Source organism: Capricornis sumatraensis, chromosome 2, assembly GCF_032405125.1.
Source record: "Capricornis sumatraensis isolate serow.1 chromosome 2, serow.2, whole genome shotgun sequence".
NCBI lineage: Eukaryota > Metazoa > Chordata > Mammalia > Artiodactyla > Bovidae > Capricornis > Capricornis sumatraensis.
The window spans coordinates 124,617,394-124,633,439 of record NC_091070.1 but is presented as its reverse complement, the minus strand read 5'-3'; the positions used below and the strand labels follow the sequence as shown (position 1 = coordinate 124,633,439).

At 43.9% G+C, this 16,046-nt stretch overlaps 1 protein-coding gene across 1 annotated transcript in view; it reads right to left on the bottom strand.

The window, feature by feature from the left end:
- NOTCH2 (notch receptor 2) overlaps positions 1 to 16,046 on the bottom strand; it is a 173,132-nt gene that overhangs the window by 13,337 nt on the left and 143,749 nt on the right. The window contains exons 19-26 of the mRNA XM_068960510.1: positions 14,881 to 15,109; positions 13,399 to 13,600; positions 11,308 to 11,461; positions 10,341 to 10,525; positions 8,250 to 8,382; positions 6,021 to 6,257; positions 2,703 to 2,815; positions 1,275 to 1,780 (exon numbers count right to left, since the gene is read on the bottom strand). Of these exons, the coding sequence (XP_068816611.1) occupies positions 1,275 to 1,780; positions 2,703 to 2,815; positions 6,021 to 6,257; positions 8,250 to 8,382; positions 10,341 to 10,525; positions 11,308 to 11,461; positions 13,399 to 13,600; positions 14,881 to 15,109 (1,759 nt within the window). The remainder of the gene's footprint in view (positions 1 to 1,274; positions 1,781 to 2,702; positions 2,816 to 6,020; positions 6,258 to 8,249; positions 8,383 to 10,340; positions 10,526 to 11,307; positions 11,462 to 13,398; positions 13,601 to 14,880; positions 15,110 to 16,046) is intronic.

The window sequence follows — 16,046 nt, the reverse complement described above, 5'->3', positions numbered from 1 at the left end:
GGATTTTCCTACCCATCTTCTACAGCTCAGATTAGATCCTGAATGTCCTCTGAAGCCTCTGTGACTCTCCGTGCCTGACTGCTTAGAGTATATACAGTCCATACACCTTAGCATCAGTGAGTGCTCTCTGAATGAGAAACAAAGCTACTTACTAAACTCATGGGCCCCTAGGCAGCTTGTCATCATGTTAAATCAGATTTGTAAACAAATCTGAAACAAAAATACCTGGCTCATGTTTCCTTTATTTTTATATCCATTGCCTCTGGGCTTCAGCAGTAAAACAAGACTCTAGAGAGTGCTTCCACAAACTGGAAAGTAGCCCCATACCAACAAGAGATGCTGTACAGTTGACCTTTGGCCCATTTGATATGGCCCATTTCTTTTCTAATCAAGACTGTATCTTCACTGTGGAAGGTAGGTGGCGAGAAGTGTGTCCCACACAGGATACCAGATCTAATTCGTACAGCATCTTTCAAACATTGGGAAATGGAAACTGACTCCCAAAGCCCGCTGATGCAAAAATCGTTTGATTTCCACTCACCCCTTCTCCCTCCTCACTCCCATCCCTGATGGTTACACCACTCGGTCCAACTTGCCACTCTAGCTCAGTGAGGAGATCAGGAGTCAGGAGGAGCTATATCTGCTCTGGCAAGTTCTTGAACCTCCCAAGTCTCCCTTCCCTGGCCTGTTAAAGGCCATTAACACCACCAATGCCTCACAAGGTTGTTGAGAATTAATCAGGGTTGAACCAAATGGGATGACTAAATGGAAAGCTATTATGTAACCCACAAAGCCCCCTATAGTTGCAGCAGTGAAGACCAGGAGGGTTAAGCTGACTAATCTAGCAGATGCTTCCTGATAAGTCTGGAGGGGAAACCCAGTCTTAGGAAAAGGCACGGGATGAATAGAGAGGGGTACAGACCTTTGCAACCATGCTGCAGGCAGATTATGTGAGAGGCTGCCTGACAGTGGGTAACACTTCCAAAAGTCACTTCCCCTGGGAACCTGTGACAGCAGCAGGCGAGGAAGCAGAGACAGGCAGAGAGAGAGTGGCTGTGCAGTGAGCGTTTCTGCCCCTCGGTCAGCAAGGGAGAGCTCAGGGTAGTGTGTGATGGGGCAGGGTGGCACCAGGGAGAAGAGGGCAACTGGTGCCAGTCCAGAAGGCGGAGGTGGCTTGGGCAGAAGCACTGGAGTGGTTAGCAGCAAAAGAACAAGAGACCGAGGTGTGTTAGTGACAGCGCTGCCCCTCCGTTCTGGGGACCCTGGGCGCTTACTTGCATGTCTTGCTACTCTTCTGGCATTCAAAGTTGTCAAACAGGCACTCGGCCGTGTTGCACAGCTCGTCGCACTGGTTGTTGATGTACTCCCAGCAGGGCAGCGGGGAGGAGCAATTGGCCCAGGGGTCTTCCATGGTGAGGGAACAGTCCCCCCCGTCCCACTGGCAGGCATGGCTGTTGCACACGTCATCACAGATGCCGTCCCGAGCTTTGTCGGCACAATACTGGCTCAGGCAGGTGGCGGGAGGGGTGCTGGTGGGGGCGCTGTAGAGTTCACAGTGGCTGCCCCGGAAGGGTGGGGCACACTGGCACGAGTAGTACGGAGGCTGGCGCTGAGGGTGGCAGCTCCCCCCGTGCTGGCAGGGGCTACTGGTGCAGCCCAAGTCGCAGTCCTGGGGGTTGGGGCAGAAGCAGCGGGGGCCCGAGGCCGTGTGCACGCACTGCTCCCCTCTCCTGCACTTCACCTGTCCGCAGCTGCTCTGGCACCGCACCCCAGAGAAGCCCTGTGAGAATCAGTGGACGAGTGAGGATGGCAGGTGACTCGTGAGGGCAGGCCCCATTTTCCCCCCAGGCCCCTCACCGCCACACCTCTAGGAAGGTAAAGACTAGGCTCTTGAGTAAGATCCCTCCAGGTAGCCTCCTGGACTGAGTTATAGGAAGAGACTTCTTCAAGTCAACCTACAGGTCAGGGTGGTGGTTCCAGGATGAATACAGAACTTTTTTACTCTTAAGAGCTTGCTTCTAGAAATGAAGTCCGGAGATCACGTCAGGATAAGGTGACCCCGAACCTATTAGCACCTTTCCAAATCATCAGTAGATCACTCATACAGTGACTTTACAGGGGAAAAAACACACTTCAGAGGATCAGATGTCTAAAAGACTTTCCTACGTCATTTCATTCTTGGACGCCTGGCTCAGTCCAGGCCAAGGTTACTGAACAGGTTTCCTTTTGATATCCCTCTACTCATCTGTTAGGAAGCTTTTAGCTTCTGGCAGGAGCAAAAGTGTTTGCAGAGCAAATGGCTAACGTTAAGACTTCCTTCTAGTTGAAGAAGCAATCTGTTCCCAAATAACTGCTGTCGAGGGATGTGAGCAGAGTAGCATTTCCAATACTCTGTCCCAGTCTGGGCGGCAAGACTACCCTCCAGCACAAGACCCAGAAGCCAAATACACTAGCCCTGTTCCCAAGGGAATATCCCACTGCCCTCAGTGCTTCTGAGGACTGACAGTCACCGATCAGGGAGCTCACTGTTTCCCAAAGTATTTTAATAGTTTTAAGTGGAAAACGGAAGCACTTTCTCCTAAAGAGGCTAACATTAAGAAACGTCCCCACCAAGAAAGCTCCCCACCAAGCTCGGAAATGCCAGGTTTCGTCTCGTCTCTGTCACAGGCTATATGGAATTCAGTAGGCACTGTGGCACTCACCGGGGGACAGCGACAGATGAAACCATCGGGCATGTTGCTGGCCACAGCACAAGTGCCTCCATTCAGGCAAGGCATCTGGGGACACACGTCGACGAACGTTTCACAGTGACGACCTCAGAGTAGAAAATGAAAGGGGGTTTTAAAAGGTGGAAGCAGTAACTCAGGTTATTGAACAGGATACTACTGGGATGTGAGCTAGTCAGAGGATTAGAGAGGGAGCAAGAGGTGTGAGAATTGAGTTCTAAGCCTAAGGGGACATGAGAGGATGAGGAAGGCACACGCTAGATCCCAACATCCTTGGCCCATCACCCACTCAGGACAGTTCCCTCATCTGTCTTATCTACAGTAATAAGTGCAAATGGCACATGACTGAACTGACTCACAAAACAAGATGTGTACAAAAAATGACTAACTCCTCAAAAAAAAAAAAAGAAAATGACAGCTAAGCTCTTTTGAAGGCACTTTAGCTTTCGTAAGTTAAAAGCATTTAGCAAAAATTCACTGCATTTTGTTAACACTGTCTACTTCATGAGACAGGCTGCTGCTGCTGCTGCTAAGTCGCTTCAGTCATGTCTGACTCTGTGCAACCCCACAGATGGCAGCCCACCAGGCTCCCCCGTCCCTGGTATTCTCCAGGCAAGAACACTGGAGTGGGTTGCCATTTCCTTCTCCAATGCATGAAAGTGAAAAGTGAAAGTGGAGTCACTCAGTCGTGTCCGACCATCAGCGACCCCATGGACTGCAGCCTTCCAGGCTCCTCCATCCATGGGATTTTCCAGGTAAGAGTACTGGAGTGGGGTTACAGTAGCCTGGACAGGCTACACCAGGCCAATGCATCTAAAACAGTGATTAACATATATATGCTACTATAGGTAAAACCGATAACTAATAAGAACCTACTGTATAGCACAGGGAACTTAACTCAGTAGTCTGCAATGACCTACATGGGGAAATAATCTAAAATAGAGTGGATTGATGAATATGTATAACTGACTCACTTTGCTGTACAGCAGAAAATAACACAACATTGTAAATCAACTATATTGTAATAAAAATTAAAAGGAAAAACTTTTGGGACAGGGGCCATGGCTAATTCATGTTAATGTATGGCAAAACCCACCACAATACTGTAAAGTAATTACCCCCAATTAAAATAAATTAATTAATTTTTAAAAATGTCGATTTGCAGTTTATATTGAATTTTCATCAGTGACATCTGTTTTAAAATGTTCCAGGCTTTCTGTAACCTTATTGGCATTGTTTTAAAACATAGCTTATGTTAGCATTACCTACACAGTTTGTGTTAGTAGAAACTAACACAACATTACAAAGCAATTATATTCCAATAAAAATTTAAAACAAACATACAAAAAAAACCCCACAGCTTAACATTCCTACCATAATTGTGATTGAGAGTCAAAGGATTTTTTAATTCGCAGGTGTGGAAAACAGAAACACCACTTCTGGCTGCTGCTGCTGCTGCTAAGTCACTTCAATCGTGTCCAACTCTGTGCGACCCCATAGACGGCAGCCCACCAGGCTCCCCCGTCCCTGGGATTCTCCAGGCAAGAACACTGGAGTGGGTTGCCATTTCCTTCTCCAGTGCAAGAAAGTGAAAAGTGAAAGTGAAGTCACTCAGTCGTGTCTGACCCTCAGCGACCCCATGGACTGCAGCCTTCCAGGCTCCTCCGTCCATGGGATTTTCCAGGCAAGAGCACTGGAGTGGGGTGCCAGTGCCTTCTCCGCCACTTCTGGCTATGGGACCCCAATTCAAGGTGGTCTCCACTCCTTTCGCCTATTTCCTCCTTTCTTCCTAGGGCTCTTCAGCACTTCCAGATAAAGGAAGCCTCAGCGGTAATGACAGGAACAGGAGTCAGTGGTCTTCTAGTTCTCGAGCATATCATGGCCAGTGTGAGACGACAGATCTGTTCATAGTCTTTCTGTCCAGGGTTGCCTCACACATATGACGTTCGTGTTGGATTGTTTCTCTTTTGATGCTGTGCCTAGGTGTTTTCCATATTTCAAAATCTACCTCCCCCTCCTTTTTTAAATAAGATTCCAAAGTTCTTAAAGGTAATATATGTTTAAAATTGGAAGGGGGGGGGGATGTCTGGATATAATAAGCCCAGAATGTAGCAGAGTTCAACTTTCCAGATTACTAGTAAGTAAACTAATGCAGACTGTCATCTGACTTCCAAAGAATACTTCTACAGCAAAAGATTTGAGCTGACCCCAGAGTGCAAGACAGATTTCTGGGTAACTGATGGCACTGCCATATTTAGATATAAACAGCTATTTTAGTCCCCCAAAGTCACCAAGTTGCCCTTCTCCAGAAATAACTAGTAACTGTCTATGATAAAACCCCTATTCAGAGGCAGAACTCACTCATCTTTGTAATCTGTGATGAACACAGCCAAGTCTTAGCGTGCAGGTCCTGCTTGTGACCTCTGAAGTTTTCCTGTTCATACCCTCATCAGTTAGCTTTTGGTTAAACAGCCCAATTTGGATCTATTCCCTTTAATCGTCCAAGAAGACCCTAAACTTCTTCGGATCCCAGAAGGTAGAAAGGTCACTATGGCAGCAACAACCCAGGCACTCAAGCCACTACATGCCACAGGAGGCAGGGTGACAAAACCAGAGTTAGATGTAAGGTTCCTGAACATGAGATGAAACGAGTTCCAGAGATGGATGGTGGTGATGGCAGCATAACAATGTGACTATCCTCAATACCACTGAACTGCATACCTAAAAATGGTAAAGATGGTAAACTTTATTTATATGTATTTTACCTCAACTTAAAAATGTTACTTTGCTCAACTTCTCCCAACATTCTATTTCTTTTTTTCATATTTCTGCTACAATAAGATGTAATTAATATATAACAAAAGAGATAGGATCTCTCAGGAAACACAAACATCTGTGGAGCACAGGCCTAGGAAAAAGTTGGGCCCTTGAATTAAGCTGGTCTAGATTTTCACCCTTGCACCTCTGAGGGCAGCCTGGACTGCATACAGCTCACCAACGACTACCTGTGGCCTTCCCTGGTGGCTCAGATGGTAAAGAATCTGCCTGCAATGCAAGAGACCCGGGTTTGATCCCTGGGTCAGGAAGATCCCCTGGAGAAGGAAATGGCAACCCACGCCAGTATTCTTGCTTGGAGAATCCCACAGACAGAGGAGCCAGGCAGGCTACAGTCTATGGGCCAGAAAAGCTTCCCTTGGTCTAGATGTGTCATGCAGGGCCCAGTTTCCTCACTGAAACCCCCACCCCACTGCGAGGCAGAGTGGCTGGGGAAGCTGGAAAGGTGCTCAAGCTCACCAGTGAAGGTGCTGCGGCAAACGCACAGGTAGTCGTTGGTGAGCTGAATGCAGTCCAGGCTGCCCTCAGAGCTGCAGGGGCTGGACAGGCACTCGTTGATGTCCCCCTCGCAGCGTTCTCCAGCAAAGCCTGGCAAGCAGCGACAACTGTAGCCCCCAATCCTGTCTACGCACTGGCCACCATTAAGGCAGTGGGGACCTCTGGCACAGTCGTCAATGTTCTCTTCACAAAGCAGGCCTGGAAGAGAGAGAGGAGGGAGAGGAAATTATGACGATTCTTGGAACGCTGCCTTCCAGGAAGGGAAAACCAGCCCTGGTGGCATTTCCACAATTAGTCAGGCTGGAATCATTTTGGTCAGGCAGGGCATAACACACGCTTGACCCAGGATTGTGCCCATCCTCTTGGACACCAGTAAGCAAAGGATGTACTCAGGGCTTCTCCTGTACTCCCCATACAACCCAGTGATGAAGCAATCCCTTAGGGCATAGCTAGTATTATTTTTCCACTTGAAAGGTGAGGAAATTGGAACTCAAGAGAGATTTGGTAACTTTTCATTAATTTATTTGTTTTGATTTAAAATATAAAAACAATTAAAAAGAATATAACTATAAATAAATAGACTACCAGTAATCACTGGTAAGAATTGGAAGTAAATTTTGAATCACACAAATGACTTTTTCTGTAAAATAGTGTAAGTGCACAAATATCTTTTATCAAAAAAATAGAAGGGAAATATCCTGTTGAGAGCTCAAAGGTTATTCCATTTAAAACAGAACTCATTTAATGTGCTATAGATGTAAAAGGCCCATCAAGTATGAACATCGTACATATTTTTGAGGAAGAAACAAAAGAAATCAATGACTATTCTAGAAGTGATTTCATGATCAATTCAAAAAAATTACAGAAGAAAGAAAAACAATACTGTATTCTTACCACTTGTAATAGCAAGACTACTGGAAAGAAAAGAAAAATGTTTTTTTAAAAAAAGGCCTCAGTTTCAACAGCAATCAGTTCAGTTCAGTCGCTCAGTCATGGCCGACTCTTTGCGACCCCTTGAACTGCAGCATGCCAGGCAAAAGATAAAATATCTAAGAATAATCTTAATGAGAAATGCACTACACCTACATGAAGACTTTAAAGTAGACCTAAAAGACACAAAAGGAAACTTGAATAAACAGAAAGACACAATGAGTTGGTCAGGAAGACTCCTCATTCTAAAGATGTCAGTCTTCTTTACACAAATTCATAAATTTAATGTGACCTCAATAAAAATAGTAACAGGATTTTTAATGGATAATATTACCGCTAGAAGTAATTAAAATTAACCTCTACTTCTCTTTCAAGTACTGAGCAAAAAACAACTCTCCTTTAATGGAATAAATCTTCAAATATTTAAAGGCTGTTTCTCCTTAGTTTTGACTTCCCTGTTAACCTCACTGCTCAATAACTAGCCTACTACTGGGGAACTTTTCCATTCTAATTTAGCCAACTCCGAACTCAAGAAGGAAAGCCAAAATCCACTGACCCAAAGGTTTAAGACAGTATAAATATTTCTCTAACATTCTATTCTCTTCGATGAGAATCAATTTTCCACCATTGTGGATGGCTTTTTCTTTTCACATGCTGCTCAGAGCAGGCACCATTATAACTACATCTCTTCTAAAAAATGATACTCCAAGCTCTTTCCAGGAGATTGTTTGCAGGCAAGGGAATGCCCTTGGTGGAATGATGGTTCCACCATCCACCATCTAGGGTTGCATCTCATTAGGTCTTATTGTAATTCTTAGTTCATTCTTGGACCATCAACCTTCTCCCCTTGGGCTTACGAAAACAGGCAAATGTTTTCATTTCATTTATTTTCCCACTTTATGGAGGCAAGACTTGAAGTTCGGAAAAATACACGAGCTGGTAAATACAAATAATTTATTCAAGAGGCTACTGGTTGTTTTCCCTCGAAGTACCAAGAGATCTTGCTAACCAGGTTAACTCTGCTGCAACATTATGTCATTTGCACATTCTGTGTTTCATGGGTTTTAACAACAACCAGACAGAATTGAGAACAGGCGTCAGAACACCAGAGCTTGGCAAGAGAGCAATGAAATGGCTTGAATCTCTTAAGATTCAGAATAATGCTGAGTCTTGTTTTAAAAATTCCTTCACGAGACTAAAAATGCATTTATAACTTAAGAGAATGCCCTGGATGGAAGAGAGGTAAGGCTGAGTTCATACCCCGAGTGCCTGGTGGACAGGAGCACTTGAAGTGGTTCACAAGGTCGATACAGGTGCCTCCATTCTGGCATGGCTGGTTCTGGCACTCATCCACTTCATACTCGCAGTTGACACCTTGATATCCAGGGACACACTGCCAAGAGCAAAGCAAAAAGAACAAGAAATGTTGGACTATTGTTGGATGCATATCATGGGAGCAAATGAAATCAGGTAAGTTACTGTGACCCTTTTTTGCCAAACCCCACCCAGCTCTTGTACGCTTCTCTGGTATCATCACACTCCTTACTCACCATCTCGTGCAGAGTCAACTCACAGCTCAATGGCATTTCTATCCAATCACATCTAGCCAAAAAAGCCACTTGAAAAGGAAGGCAAAGACTGAATATTCTGAGGGATATCTCAAATGATGCCCGTGCAAAAGCTATCCGTCCCTTCTGTGTGCAGGTTTTCTCATCTTTAAAACATTCATTCCTTTGTATGTGATGAGGACCCGGTGGCCCACAGAAATGGTACATGTGGATGGTAGTAAAGATAATGCGTGTATTTACTGATCCCCATGCTCAGGAAACTACATGTTTATGTGTGAGAAACTGGCTGATGTAGGGGTGGGGGCACCAAGAGGTGGGCAAGCTAGCTGTGCTAGATGTAGGCGTTCTAGGGCCTTCAGAGCTGATCAAGGAAGAAAATACTGACCATGAAGTGGCTCTATTTGGGCAATGCTTTGAGTCCCTCACAGCAAAATTACTGGAATTGATTGCTGTATGCTCCCCAGTATAGCTATCGAATTTTATAAGTACGAAGTGCCACCTTCTGGTTTAAAACTATGCAACATCTCCTTTCTTTTTTTTTTTTAATGCCATTTTTGGTGAACCTATAAAGCAACAGCAGCAGTTACAAAATGTTGCCTGAGTACTTTTGAGAGCTCAAAACAAAGATCTGTGTATAGGCTGAATAAAAAGATGTTCAATTCATAGTGCAAACTGCATATGAATAACTTAAACATCTCTCACTGGACTTTTCATGCAAACCTTAACAGAGATGTGACTCAGAGAGAGATAAAAAAAGGATAAGAAGAGGAGGGCAGATGAACTCAGAGGGAAGAGGGTAACAGAGAGGGGCTGACATGTTTGGTGATATGACTCAGCAGCCAGGCCAGAGTCTCTGGGTCACAGAGCTCTGAAGGACAGCAGGGGCTTGGTATCTTCACATCCTGGGGCCCATCTTACCTGTGGCTAGCAGTGCCAGGTGCAGTTTTGCAGAATATATAAAGCAGGCAGGCCCTAAGTGAATAAATTCTACTTCTTAGGGCTATGTTTTAAAAAAAATGGTACCAGTGGCTTTCGAACTAAAAATAAGAAACAGGGACCGATACCCTGAAGCCATCTTTGGCTCATTTTGAGAAGCAGAGTTTTTCTCGGTGTTGCTTGGTGGCCCAAACTGGTATCAAATTCATGTCTCTGGTATTTTGTCAACATCTTGATCTATCAGCCCAGACATTAAGAAGACAATGATGTTGCTATTGTTGTTCAGTTGCCAAGCTGTGTCTGATTCCTTGTGACCCCGTGGACTGCAGCATGATACGTTCCTTAAAAGATACACACGCCCTCAAATATACACGTGTAACAGTATGATGCTACACAGAACAGGTTGGGTAACATTTTTTTGAGAGAATTATTAGTCGATTGACCAATGACTGTTTACAAACATGACATGGGTCAAAGGCCCACTCCTCAAAGTGGCTTCTCCTATCTCAACTGCTTATTCAGAGAAGTACCAGGGGCCAGTGGGCTGGGTAGGCTGGGAAATGCACCCTGGCAGAGTATTGCAGCTCTGGATTCTGGAAGCAATCCTGTGGAAGCAAGATGGTTCCAGACTTCGGTGAAAATAGCTTACCAGAGCTCTTCTAACTTAATGCACAGGGGACTGAAAGCAACAGTGATTAGAAAGCAATGTAATCATGATTTGCAAAAAGAAAAGAAATCTATAAATTGCGAGAATCAGACATACGCAGCTAAACTCAGGATGCCCGTGTTTGTAAGCAGCGTGCCATCTTCCGGAAGGCCTCTGACTTTGCCTGCTCCTCTTACTCACCTCACATCTGTATCCACCAATGAAGTCCCGGCAGGTGGCGCCGTGCTGGCAGGGATTGGACGAGCACTCATCAAGCTGGTCCTCACAGTAGCTCCCGGTGTAGCCCAGGGGGCACTGGCAGTGATGCGAGTTGCCCGCGCTGATACAGACGCCGGAGTGCTGGCACAAACGGTCAACGGGCACCCCTGCGAAACCCAGTGGAGGAAGGAACATCACGGAACAGCACACAACACGTCAGGGTCAGCTGAACTAATCTAAGCTGGTTGACACATTATATTTTATTCTTGTCTAGTTCACAACCCTCAGGATCTGTTTTGTGTTAAAACTAAATAAGTGCTGCATATAAGTGAAATTTATAAAGATGGGACTGATGAACCTATTTGCAGGGCAGCAGTGGAGATGCAGACATAGAGAATAGGCTTATGGACCCAGAGCCAGGGGGCACTGGGGAAGGAGAGGGTGGGACAAATGGAGAGAGAAGCATGGAAACATAAACACTACTATACGTAAACCAGGTAGCCAGTGGGAATTTGCTGTATGACTCGGGAACTCAAAATGGGACTTTGTGACAACCTAGAATGGTGGATGAGGTGGGAGGTGGCAGAGAGGTTCAAGAGGGAGGGGGCATATGTATACTTATGGCTGATTCATGTTGCTGTATGGCAGAAATCAATACAATACTGTAAAGCAATTATCCTTCAATTAAAAATAAATATGTTAAAAAAAATAGACAAGTGCTGAAAGTGGAACATGCCTTCCTTCCACGTCAAGTACATTCCTTTTTGGAATCTCTAGACTTGCTCCCCTGCCCTTCACCTTGCATTTCAGACCCTTTCTCCAGAGCCTTGCCCATTCATTCCTGTCTGCCCTTCCCTCTCCTCCCACAATAACAACTCTTGCCCTACAGTGCTGCTCGTTAGTCAGTACTTCATGGACTGACCCTTGAGTCTCGGGGGACAGAGCTCACCTCTGCGGGAGGCCGCCACCTCACAGGAGACACTGGGAACATCGCAGTAAGCACCAGCCCATCCAGACGGACACAGGCACCGCGACTCTGCTTTATCCTGAATGCAGGTACCTTTGTTTTTACATGGAGACCGACTGCAGAGGTTCACCAGGGTCTGAAACAGAGGCAGACACATATATCAACATTCAGACACCAGGAATGAAGAAAAGCTACACTGCATTTTAAGAACTCAAAGGAAAGCACACTAATTAATTAAAAAAAGAGCCCTCACCCAAGCCTTAAACTTAGATTCACTGTCCCCAGATAAGCTAATCATTTTATACAGTCTAATTCTTTCAGCTCTGCTATTCAAAAATTCTTACCAGATAAGTTTAAGAATTTGAGGAACTTAATTGGTTAAGTTATTCCCTACATCACGCTTATGTCTAGAAACATGGCCACCCTGTAGGGCTAGAAAAGAGTTAAAGCTGTCAGACAGGTCTACAGCTTCTATGTGCTACTCCTGAGTGAGAAATCACATGGGCTTGATCAAATCTGTCTGTGGTGAATAAGAGTTCAGGATTTAAAGGCTTAAAGCTTGTTAATAAACCTAAAAACTGTCCAAAAGCTTACTTTTTTACTGTTAGTAAAAAATAAAAACTTTTTTATTGAAGTGCAGTTGATTTACAATGCTGTGCTAATCTCTATTGCACAGCAAAGTTCCTCAGTTATACACATACAGACATTCTTTCTTAAATAATCTCTTCTATTAGGGCTTATCACAGGATACTGCCTACAGTTGCCTGTGCTGTACAGCAGGACCCTGCTGTTCACCCACCCCTATAAGTTGACAGCTCTATCCACAACAGCCGAAACACTGAAACAACCTAAATGACCCTTGACAGATGAATAAAGACAATGTGGAGCACACATAAAATGGACTCCTACTAGAATGCAATCAGGCCATTACAGGAACATGGGCTGAACCAGAAATTATCACACTAAGTCAAGTCAGAAAGGGGAAAACCACGCTGTCATGTGTGGAATCCAAAATATGGCACAAATGAACCCATCCACGAAACAAAGAACGTACTTTGATGGGAGAAACTCAGGCTTCTGAAAAGCAAGAGGCAAAGGGTGCAAGGGGACTAGCACCTTTTCCAAAACTCCCATGTGGTGGCCTGGCTCCTGGGGAGAGGAGGCCGTGCTCACAACACCGACCATTTGTGAAAGAGGGGGGAGGGCAGAGGGCCACCACGCTGTGTGAACAGCAGAAGCCCCACGAAGAACAGCCTCCTGATCCAGGGAACCAGCAGAAAGCTGTTTAATATGCAGAGGTGCTTATCTGCATGTCCAATACAGCCAAAGCTTCACTGAAGTATACTCTGAAAGGCTAGTTTCATTTGGGCATTTATTTCTAAATTATTTGGACTGCTGGTATGATATTCTATCATTCCATCATTGTTTGAGAGGTAAAACTACATAAAATTAAACACAATGCTGTTTGGGGTGCAACCTTAGAAAAGTTACTTTGACCCTCTGGGGCTCAATTTATTCTTTCATGAAAGGCTAGACTAGTAGGCTCTGAGGGGTCGTTCCATCCTAAGAGTCTATGAAGATGAATATGAAATATTTGAATTTGAAAGACATGTGAATAGTTTGGTTTTGAGACTGTTACAACATTGTAGGGCATAATTATCATTATCCCCTTAGATGTTGTATCTGAATTTTAAAAACTTTGATTGTTCTTTGTTTCCCTTTTTGTATTTCCTAAATGATATCAATGTGCTTATTTCTCATATGCATTTTCTGCAGCTCTAGGTGAGCCTGCTGTAACAATTTTATGTGTGTTAACCCATATAATCTTGCCAGTATCACCATTTTGAAATCTACCAGGTTAAGAAGTTGGTAGTTCTTAGAAGCTATCTAAGAACTTAGATTAACTTAGTTATCTTAGAAGTATAATTAAGAAGCTGTCCAAATTTATTTTGAGTACATTCTTAAGACGCCGAATTTTCTCTTTTAAATGGGGATTATTTTGCCTAGGAAAGAAACAGGTGTAACACTCAACAATTCTGTGGGAGCTGAATGAATGGGATGAAATCTAATTACCTGACAGTTTTTTCCAGTGTAGCCCAATGGGCAGATGCAGCGGTAGGTACCCAGGCCATCAACACATACTCCTTCATTCAGGCATGGATGAGAGTTGCATTCATTGATCTCATGGAGGCAGAAGGAACCAGTGAAGCCCACAGGGCACAAGCAAGAGAAGGAGTTAATCCCATCGATACACGTCCCACCATTGAAACAGGAGCTGAGAAGCACACAGGAAGAACAACATCAGCTAGATAATCTGGATCCTCTGACCTGCTATTTTAAAAGTGAGGTTCCTCACATCTAAGATATTACAGAAGGAAATACTCCTGAGTACCCCAAACTCCTATATCCAGTAAACTTAACCTTTTTCCAAATTAGAATGGGCACCAATCAGCATGAGTCTCAGCTTCCTTTCCACAACCAAAAAGATCCGAGGAGTATTTAAAAGTCTGAGCTTATTAGAGACTCCAAGAGAAAGTGAAGGCGTCCAGGTTTTACCCAGCCCTTCTGTAGCTTTCCATGTATCACATTTCATTTTATCTCTAAGTCAATTTAATTTATAAGGAACATATCAAATAGTAGCTCTTGATTCTATATTTCTTTATGGAAGAGAAACAGAACAAATTTGTTGATAATAAAAAAAGAATCAAACCTCCCAGAAATTGCTTAAAGAGGGATGACAAATCTGTAAAGAAATAGGATTTTTTTGTCAACTGAAATTTACAAGAGACCAAAAGGAGATGATATAGAAATTATAGCTCTTTCTGTTTCCTATGTAAGAAATAAATGATGATTCATCTCACTATAAAAAAGAAGAGACATTACTTTGGCAACAAAGGTCCGTCTAGTCAAGGCCATGGTTTTTCCAGTGGTCATGTATGGATGTGAGTTGGACTAAAAAGAAAGCTGAGCACCGAAGAATTGATGCTTTTGAACTGTGGTGTTGGAGAAGACTCTTGAGAGTCCCTTGGACTGCAAGGAGAGCCAACCAGTCCATCCTAAAGGAGATCAGTCCTGGCTGTTCATTGGTAGGACTGATGTTGAAGCTGAAACTCCAATACTTTGGCCACCTGATGTGAAGAGCTGACTCATTTGAAAAGACTCTGATGCTGGGAAAGATTGAGGGCAGGAGGAGAAGGGGATGACAGAGCATGAGATGTTTGGATGGCATCACCGACTCAATGGACATGGGTTTGGGTGGACTCTGGGAGTTGGTGATGGACAGGGAGGCCTGACATGCTGCGGCTCATGGGGTTGCAAAGAGTCAGACACAACTGAGTGACTGAACTGAACATCTCACTTTTTTCAACCTCTGCCTTAAACTTGTAACTAGATGTTCACAAGGAATTAGAAACTAGAAAATAGGACATGATTGTGTGGTGGGATCCAAGGCGATGCCTTATGTGGCCCCTCAATCCCAGTATAGTACTCTGTAGGTTCCTCCCCTCTCTCCCTTTTCCCGTAAGACACTGTTGCCTGAGGACACGGGCTGCTCACCTCTCAGTGCACTCGTCAATGTTGTTCTCACAGTGGACTCCATCAAATCCCGCCTGGCACTTGCAGGTGTAACTGTTGACATAGTCAGAGCAGGTCCCTCCATTCTTACAGGGCTCACTCAGACACTCATTCATGTCTGTCTGACATTTATCCCCAGTGAAGCCCGGAAGGCACAGGCAGGAGAAAGTATTCACTCCATCTACACAGGAACCTCCATTCTGGCAAGGATCTAAGCCATTGCACACAAGAATTAGAACTCTGAACAGCAGCATCCATTTAACCTTAGAGTCATACAGGTGAGTAGCCTGAACTGAGCCACACTAACAACAGTAACAATTCTGACTTTTCTTCACATCTATTTTGCCCTGACTCCTCCATTTACAAAAATGAATGTAGTAACACCTGCCTGAGATTCTTAGTAAGAGTCTGTTTAATAGCTGGAAAGAACTTTACATGCATCACTGTTTTGCAAAATTAATACTCATAAAACCAGGGATGGGATAGATATCAATTAGTCCCCTTGTGCTGGTCAACCTTTTCTTCTCCCTTCCTCTCTTCCTTTCTTCCCTTTCTCCTTTCCTTTCTTGTTTTTGTTTGTTGTTTTTTAGATTTACATACAACTAGGAAATGAGCATTTTTAAATTTTAAACATCACGTCGTTTGATCTTAGAGAACACTTTACAGCCATAGCAGTTAATCAAGAAATTTTGAGCTATTATCAGAGCACAGTCCTCTGCAACACAGACAACACTCGAATCGGAGCAAGAAAACTAAGACGTGGCTCCTGGTCTTAAGGAACTTGAAATACAATTACAAGACAGGTCATAAACATAAAGAGAAAACTAAACACCAGGTGGGTAATGCAGCCCTTATTTTATAAGAGAGCTATTTATACCTTAGTCATCGATTAGGCTAATTTCATTCTAAGGCTCATTTGCAGTCTCTACTGGAACAACTCTAGAAGTCTTATTATCCCTTCTTATACATAATACTACACAGCTACTGTAAATTCCATAGCACCTTTCAAGCAACTCACAGTAATTCACTGAGTAATTTTAAACTAGTTGCAAATATTGTTAGTCCTACTTCAAATAGGAAAAAATGTTTAAATAGTAGAAATTTGATTGATATACTAATTAATGTGGGAAAGGAATCCAAATAGTTTG